At 37.1% G+C, this 9,312-nt stretch overlaps 1 protein-coding gene across 2 annotated transcripts in view; it reads right to left on the bottom strand.

The window, feature by feature from the left end:
• Nucleotides 1–1,798: 1,798 nt before the first annotated feature.
• COL4A5 (collagen type IV alpha 5 chain) overlaps nt 1,799–9,312 on the bottom strand; it is a 243,894-nt gene continuing 236,380 nt past the window's right edge. For both annotated transcript variants that reach the window (XM_007196386.2, XM_057538818.1), the window contains 4 exons: nt 6,719–6,896; nt 4,397–4,511; nt 3,877–4,049; nt 1,799–3,036 (listed from right to left, as the gene is read on the bottom strand). In XM_007196386.2, coding sequence (XP_007196448.2) covers nt 2,955–3,036; nt 3,877–4,049; nt 4,397–4,511; nt 6,719–6,896 — 548 coding nt within the window. In that variant the 3' untranslated portion in view covers nt 1,799–2,954. The remainder of the gene's footprint in view (nt 3,037–3,876; nt 4,050–4,396; nt 4,512–6,718; nt 6,897–9,312) is intronic.

The raw sequence follows: 9,312 nt of genomic DNA, 5'->3' as shown, positions 1-9,312 counted from the left end.
TTTATAGTCCAGTCCGAGAACAGAGCTTCTCTGCTAAAGAAGCCAATTGAAATCCTGGCCAAACAAAAGTGGCTGCATAGGGAAGCAGGGACATTTGCTTCTGTGTTGAGAGGCACAGGAATTACTACCAGAGCCAACTCTTAATCAGGCTCTTAAGAAAATCTTTGACAGCAAAGCTGTCCCTTATCTTGGATGCAGATATTGGGTAACTGGGCCACCTCTTTTTTTTTTTTTTTTTTTTTGGGCCACCTCTTAAAATACTTGCTATTGATCTTTATGAGGATGAAAGCACACATGAAGCTAAAACAAGGAATCTCATCAACACTGAGCTCAACAAATATATGCTGACATTTATTTTTTTCCCATGTTGATTTATTTTTATAGGCAATAGTGCCCTCTTGTGATTAACATATGAATAAACTTCTGATGGCTTGGCATGACCAGTGAGATTTCAATTAAACATGCCAATCGAGGCAAAGAACCTCACTGGCACCATAAGAAATAGAAAGTGTTTTTCAAATTTGCCCAGGTGAGAAAAGACATTGTATAACCACAAGGTGTCCAGTAAAAACACTTTTGGAAGTGTTGGAGACGATGAGTGTGATAGCAGTGTGGCATATGCACACACACACACATCTCATTTGGTTGGTACCTGTAATAACTATTTGTATCTGATTAAGCAGAACAGTTCATTCATTGCCTGCCTACGTGGGAAAACCATTAACTGTATTTGACTGCAAAACTCACTATAGGTAACTACTAGAGCAGTTACATCAGAATAATCTTTGAATATTCAGTGGCAAGGGTGAGTCAACAACATTGAGATCCTGGAATGGACTGGGTTCATGTACTTTAAACAACAAAGCGGGGCTGGGGATAGTTAGGGGATTTAAGAAACACAACGACCAGCTGCACATGCAACTATTAAAATATAAAATATTAGGAGGTTCTTTCTGAGCCAAGGTTTTCAACCAGCTAAACATGAGAGGGAAAGCTACAAACAGCAAAACCTCTGGAATCAGTGTTTGCAGCTGTAACTCAAGGAGCAACCTTCAGGTGTACAGCATATAGAAAAATGTATGGGATGTAATATGGCATTTTCATTTACAATTACCCATTAGTGTTTTCATGCACCTAGCTCATGGAAAAATAAAGCTAGAATTTGCAATTGGCTAGCTTTGAAATCAACAGTATTATGAGCAATCAGCACTATGATCTACCATTATTTAGAGCCTAAATTTTACCATTATAGACTCTAAGCTTTAGTTTTTACGTGGGTTCATATTAGGGTCTAAAATTCTCAAAATCATTTGGTTGTTTCATATCTTAGCTATAATACACATTTTATTATAGAGGCAAGTCCTCAACGATTTTAGAGAGCTACATGAGTTCATTCTTAATCATTAGGAATATTAACGCACTAATCTGCTTTAAACATTATTAATGAATTCTTCCCAAAATAGAAAGTAGTTCTGCTTCCTTTCTCAGCCATCAACACAATGTTGTCAATAAATTTATTACCTCAAAAATACTTTCCAAGGAGTTGTTTTCTTCATTGGAAAAAGTACATTACTATGTCTCCTATCAGGTATCAGAGTGATCAAAGTCTGCAGAAACTCCTTTTGCTTTAGAACTGCTCTAAATGATTCTCTGAGAAGGCAGACTACCTGTTGATGTGCAGATGTGTAGTCTATCTGTAAATGAGCAGATTTTTACACATAGGCTGAAGAGATACACAACAAACCATCCTTACAACATATGATATCTTTAATTAAATTGATATTGGTGAGTTAAAAAACATTAAGTGAGAAGATGACAGCTAGGGAAATAAGGTATTCTTATGCCTATTTATAATAAAATGTTTAAAATAAAAAAAGTAAGAAACATCAATTGGCCTTGTAATTGAAGAGAGAAGACTAAGTATTGTCTTCCCAGTTCTTGCACAAGCACAGCCCACAGGAGAATAATTCTTACATAAAAAGCACAGGGAAAAGAATTGTCAATTTTTTAAATACATTTTTGTTTCTCAAAATTATTTGGGAGAACTTTGCCCAGTCAGGGATGAGCAAAAACAAGATGTAAGAAACATCAAAGCTGGGGGCATCTAGTGTTAAGAGTGTCTTGGAGAATATAGCAAAAGAGAAATTACTTCATTAAATATTATAATTTGGTATGTAACATGTACATTTAAAATTCTGATTAAAGTGACTAAAAATGACCTATTTTTTTAAAAAAGTCAAATAAGAACTTAGGGGATAAAATTCAAGTTATATTCACTCTCAGTAATAACTTGATGCGAGAATATAAATTCTCTCACTTTGATAAACATGGATATAAAATCTTGCTGTTTGTATTCTAGGTTTTCGTAAGTTTTCTGTAAAGAGTGATTCATGTCAGGTCACATCTAAATGACTCAACATTTTGAGCTAAAAGGCTGTTTACACAATATACACATTCTTTACTTACAGAGCAAAATAAGCTTAACACTTCTATATTAAAAAACTGGGATACAGTAGGATTAGTAGCACCATGAAAAATAATTCTTCCCCCAAACTGCAGTCTTTTATTTTACTCAGTGTGATTCTTCTCTTAATTGAATTTTTAACGTGCCATTTTAGTTACTGGGCAAAATATATAATCTTCATCTTATAATCCTTGGAGAAAGTCATTCTGGACCCAAAAAGTAAATTCATTTCCTTGTTTTGTTCGTAGAAAAATAATAGAGACCTTGCTCTGGCACATCGCTGAGGTACATTTGCATCTTCACGATTACGAGTCAGCATGTTCTCCTGGTCATATATAGTAGCACCATTGGTGGCAGCAGTGGTAAAGTTGGGGAGAGTGAGACATTGCATCCTGGGAAATTTATATATATATATATATATATATATATATATATATATATATATATATATATATCACATTTAAAAACACACAAGGAATTCTTCAAAATGTTATGTCCTCTTCATGCACACTTGACATCGACTAATACGTGTCCTCAAGTCTCCTGCTTTCAGCGTTTCTGACTGAGGTTTGCTGGGAAATAAGAAACAAGATTATCAGATTAGCCTTTTCTGGTATTTGGTTCAAATTCATATGTAAACATTCTCGTTGTGTTTCAGTAGCTCTTCTGATGACTTACTGGTTAACTTTTGAGCAATGCAATCTAACGCAATGACTGCTATAGCCTAAGAGTCATTAGTGGTCATAGGTATTTTTGTGACTCTCCTCCCTGCCGCCATTACCCTTGTCTATTTGTCTCTCCCTCTCTTTCTCTTATACATTTTTTTAATAGTCCTAGAACGAGAGGGATCTGGGCAATTGATGATGAATAAATGATAATACATAACACATAACAATTACGTAAAGATAATACATAAGAAAAATATTAATGATAACAAAAGAAGCAACATATAAAAATAAATTGAAATTGAAAAAAAAATCCAATAGGATAAAGTATCCTGAGGTACATGTATCATATGTGGTCTTACTCATTCAAACACTTGGATGAGAGCCTTGAAAACATCCTGGGAAAGGAGACTACTGGACTGCGGAAGGCAACACAGATTATTGCTTCAATTTCTGGGGTGGCTTCAGTTGCTCACTTGTTATTGAGCAGGTCACATAACCTTTCCTTGCTCTGTTTTGCTTCTGAAGAATTATTACCAAGCCATCTCAAACTACATATACCTATTATTAGCCAAGTCTGCTTTTCTGACCTGAGTCTGGTATATGAGGAGAACAAGCAAGAATAAACGACATGGTCCTTTAAATTCCTAACATTTGTTGGGTATAAACCATCCATGAACTGCCTCTCTGTTCGCTAGCACCTCTGAAGGAAGCTTAGGACCTAAACTAAAGCCATAAGCACCTTACCTGAACATGTCTGACACATCTACAGTTGCCAGCCAAAAGCTGTAGGAGTTGGCATAATAGTTGCAGGTCCCCCGCCCATGACACTCAATGAAGGGAGCTGAACGAAACTCTTCCAAGCAGGAACCAGGGGAGGCCAGGGCTTGACCTGAGCCCTCTGCCCCTGCACTTGTGTGCTAGAAAAGACAAGGGAAAATGTGCCACAATACCCACGTGCCATGATACCCTAGTGAATATCCAAAGATACATGCTGAGCTGGGCCAAAAATTCAAAGCCAGTGAAGGAACTAGAGCCAGAGGTAACAGAACAGTATCCACACCAAAGGTATCCAACAAAAGAAACAGGCAGATTATGAAAATATGTTCCAGCAAATGTATGAGAGGGAACACAGTGCTTGGATAGAAGCTATATGAGGTTCAAGCTTCTTACTACATAAACGATAGGGATTCCTCATATTAGAAAGAAATGTAGATATGATGGACAGTCAGCTTTGATGACAAAGACAAGGAAGAGTGTTTCATACCATCATGAAGGAATAACCAATCCAGAGAGAATCCCATCCCTGAGGACAGCGGGGAATCTGGATGGTCTGACTGTGAACTGCAATCACCACGGCCGGAGCTTCACATACTGCACATCTGGTAAGGGAAAGGCAGAAGGAACACAATCTACAGAGTAAGCATATGGGAAATAGCAGTCCCTCTTCTTTGGAAGGCTTCCTGGTATAAAAGCCCATTAAGGTGTCTTCAGTGCTCAGAAAAAGAGGAGAAAAATGCACTTTGAGAATTGCTTTTGCATAAGCCCAGTCTCCCAATATACATAATAAAGTTATAAATGAAAAGTGTAAGCTTTTTTAAAAAGAAACTACAGAACCACTGCTATAGCATTTTCATTTTCTATTCTGCCCTAAATTTGTATCCATACTTGCTATAATCAATGTCATAATTACTATAAGAGTTTGGCTTAGTGTACTGCACATACTACTTGCTGTCAAAGTGCCCAACTGGAGGGGAGACATTTAGTAATGCTAAAACTGTGGTAAGAACAATGTCTAGTAAACTTAAAAAGACAAGACACAGACACTTTCTTAATCCCCACCCATTATTTTTGGCCCAAAGGATATTTATTAACCCTTTGGCCATATCTGTAGAAGTACAACATATCCAGAATGCTGGGCAAGTACCCAGGCACTTGGAGATGTGGCTTAAATCTATAAAATCAAGTAAAATACAGCTGAGTCTACCAAATCTTTAGTAAAGAGCACAAGGGTACCTTTAGAAATATGACTAAACCAATTTGGTAAAGTTTATCTACAAAATAGGGAATGCCTTTAGGGGATCTTTTATTCCCAAGGGTTGGGACTGACAAAAAAAATCACACACACAAAAAATGAATTCCCAAAGGATTAGGGCAAATGTATTGAAAAGGGCACCATGAATTTGCTATTAAGAGAGGATGGGGGCTTCCCTGGTGGCGCAGTGGTTGAGAATCTGCCTGCCAATGCAGGGGACACGGGTTCGAGCCCCGGTCTGGGAAGATCCCACATGCCGCGGAGCAACTAGGCCCGTGAACCACAACTACTGAGCCTGCGCGTCTGGAACCTGTGCTCCGCAACAAGAGAGGCCGCGATAGTGAGAGGCCCGCGCACCGCGATGAAGAGTGGCCCCTGCTTGCCACAACTGGAGAAAGCCCTCGCACAGAAACGAAGACCCAACACAGCCAAAAATAAATAAATTAATTAATTAATAAAAAAATTTTTAAAAAAGAGAGGATGAACGAGGTTTAACCTTTATATTCAATGTCAAAGAAACTAGAGTTTCCAATGATTCACCCTTTATGGTTACTAGACTCCTAGGTCAATTGGGTCATGATCAGAATGAAAATGGCAATATCTAACATGCCTAGGAGGTCAAGTGAAACTAGGGTTCTAATGTAGCAACACTCTAGGAAATCTCTATTAATGGTGCCACCCTCCTCTTAGTTACTCATGTGCCAGGTCTCAGCTACCACTTTCTCCTTCCCATAACTAATCATGCCAAATCTTATTTATTCTATTAATGTGATACATGTACCCTACTGAGAGTTCCAATCCACTCCTACCAGGACTACAGCGATATTCTCAATCTAACTGGTCTCTCTACCTCTGGACTATCCCCTTTGAAATCCATGTTATACGTTGATGTTTCTGTAATCTTCCCTGAAATGTAGCTCAAAAACTCCAGATGTCCTCATTACATACCAAATAAATTCCAAACTAAAACCTAACATTGAAAGTCTTCTACAGTCCAGGTCCAAGCTAACTTTCCAATCTCTTCTCCCTCTGCAACTTTTAGAAACTACATTCTAGACATATCAATCTACAACCCATTCCAATGTTCTCTACCTAGTATGCCTTTCTCCCTTATAAATGCCTGTGTCTCAAGTCCTCTGCATCCTTCAAGGGCTAAGCAGTTCAAAACATATTTCTTCCCTATAGTCATCTCAGATTTCTCTAGCTGGAATTAAATATCCCTTTCCCAATGCTTTCATAACACTTTACTGGATCTGTTGCAGCACTTAGCCCAAGCCTGATATATATTAATTTACATATATTTGCCTAGTGACTAGACTGTGAGTTTTTTTTTGGATTTACACTAGTCTATCATGGGTCCTGGTCAAAAGTACATCCCCGATAAATATGGATCAAACTACATACTGCACTGAGTATTATAAAGGCACCTCTATTCTACCTAACCTGAGATGAATATGATCAGATTATTAGCTTTGGACTCATTTCTAACTAGCTAAACTAACTAGCTATAGTAACTGAAGACTGATAAAAATCAAAGGTATACCAGTGTCTCACCGACTAATGAATGGCTGGATGCTCTGGCCCTTCAGGGGCTCCATGCTCATTGGCATGGGCTCTGGGGTGGAGAGCCAGTAAGAATAGTCATTTCTTGAAGCAAAGTTGCAAACATTATTGATGTTGCAGAACATGAAAGGCATGGTACTGAAGCGACGAAGGCAGCTGCCGGCCGTTCCTGGGAAGAAATGGGGAGAAAAAGAAAAAAAGGTCATGATGATTAGTTTCTTCTAACATACTAACAACCTTTCAAAGAGAAACTTTCCCCCATCTCTTAGATAATAAATACACTTTAATTCTTCAGTTATAAGATGCACATTTACTCATATTTTTACATCCCTAAAATCAGGATAGATCTTACAACTTATGTAGACATTTATTGTGGTAGCTTATTATATTCTCCCCAACACTGCTTTTAAACTGGTGAGGCATCTTATAAACAATGGTGTCTTACGGAGAATATTGGGTAATTTATTGTAGACGAGTGAAAGGCACACACTGATTTCCTATAATATCATATCAGTATTTCCTCTCCAGGCTGTCCTCTCTTCTTCCAAGACATCCCCAGTATATGTCTTATGTGGGTTCACAATCTCTTTAAGCCTAGGGAAAACTGTAGTGTTGACTAATATGCACAGCAATCATGGACAGGTTTGCAGGTAAATAATACAGAGGAAAAAAGTAAATAAGGGAGAAAGGAAGAACGTAAGGGAAAAAAAAAGGAAAGGAACTACAGTCTTTAAATTTCTGAGCTGGTAGGGGCAATAGAGGTTATCTCTACCAGCGATTAGGCCATTCTTTTCTCATTTACTCACAAAAGAATGATGAAGAATGATGTACCCCCCTCACACATTTTTAAGTTGACATCTCAAATTTTTCATCAGAAGTTTAAATTGATACTATGCCAGTTATTAAGTTATTGGTTACTGTCTCTTGGCTTCAAACCCACCCTTCTATACTTTGTAATACCGGAGCCTGGAATTTTCCAAACCACATTTCAACATTGCCAGCTGTCATTTGTAGTGTTTTGTGAATACTTATATTTAAAAACAAACTTTGACATCACTCTTTTAAATGTATCCAATGTAAGTATTTGAAACCTAACAATAAACCTTTTGAACCTTGAGTGCATAAACTCATCTTTAATAACTGGGAATTATACAGTGCTCCTTTTGCATTTGGAAATTATATTTCCATTCCACTTCTCTCACACAGTTTTATCCTAATGTATTTTTTTTATTTTTGAAAGTCTTTTACTGATTATCCAATCATAGTTTTCTGAAACAAAAATTTAAAGTAACTTTTAAAAACTTCCTGTGACCCTAAAGCTTTACATGTTAAATATTTTATTTTGAATGGTCATCATCAGAATAATTACTAATTCACATTGATCAAAAAGATAGTTTATTATAAATTTTGATAATTACTAAACGTTAAAAGAAAACTTTTATTGGAAATGCATTTCCTAATGAGATGGATTAGAAGTGAATTATAGAGCCTGAGTTGATGGAGACTTTAACAAAGCCATTACTTTGAATTGTTCCTCTGAATTTGCCCCCTAGAGGTTTTCATGTTCCAAGGCAATATGCCATAGTATGAGTCTTTTATAAAGTGGGAGGTGGGTGGTAGTGAAAGGGGATGTGGGAAACAAGATTATCCAAAGCACATACACAGGCAGTTCGACTTTAGGAGAAAGTACATATGAAAGTTAAGGATTTGTAAACTAAGTCCTTTAAAATTATACATTGGAAATTCCTCATGTATCCAAAGGGGTATGCTTATCTCAGGCTGAAGGTGACTGATAAAAGACCAATAATTCTTAAAACTGGTAGACTGTCAGGATCACTGGGAATTTTTACATGATAGGTTTGGGATGGGCCCAGGAATCTTTTCAAAAGTTCCCCAGGTTGAAAATCATTGATTTACTGTAATTTATACTTTTTTCAGAAAAAAATGGCTCAGAGAGGTGAATGAGTTCAAAGTCACGTGAGAGCAAATAACAAAACTGACATAACTGAAAAACGAATGGGTTTAGAATTGGTAGGTGTTACAAATGAAACTATCTTCAAAATAGAAACAGACTCACAGACATAGAGAACAGACTTGTGGTTGCCAAGGGGTAGGGGGTTTGGGGAGGTTTGGACTGGGAGTCTGGAGTTAGTAGATGCAAACTATTACGTATAGAATGGATAAGCAACAAGGTCCTACTGTATATAGCACAAGGAACTATATTCGGTATCCTGAGATAAACCATAATGGAAAAGAATATAAAAAAGAATGCACATATATGTATAACTGAATCACTTTGCTGTACAGCAGAAATTAACACAACATTGTAAATCAACTATACTTCCATTAAAAAAAAAAAGAACTGGTAGGTGTTGGAGTCAACTCTTACCTCCATCACTTTCTGAGTGTGTGGTTTTGAATAAGTCACTTAACCGCTTAGCCAGTTTGTGTATTTGTGTGTGTGTGTGTGTGTGTGTGTGTGTGCGCGTGTGTGTGGGTGTGTATAGTGGAAAAATACTTGTCCTATATCATTCTTGATCATAGTTGTGAAAATCAAATTGGATAATGAATATGAAAGTACTTTT

Source organism: Balaenoptera acutorostrata, chromosome X, assembly GCF_949987535.1.
Source record: "Balaenoptera acutorostrata chromosome X, mBalAcu1.1, whole genome shotgun sequence".
Taxonomy (NCBI): Eukaryota; Metazoa; Chordata; class Mammalia; order Artiodactyla; family Balaenopteridae; genus Balaenoptera; species Balaenoptera acutorostrata.
The sequence above is the reverse complement of the archived record's forward strand: the minus strand, read 5'-3'. Positions and strand labels throughout refer to the sequence as shown.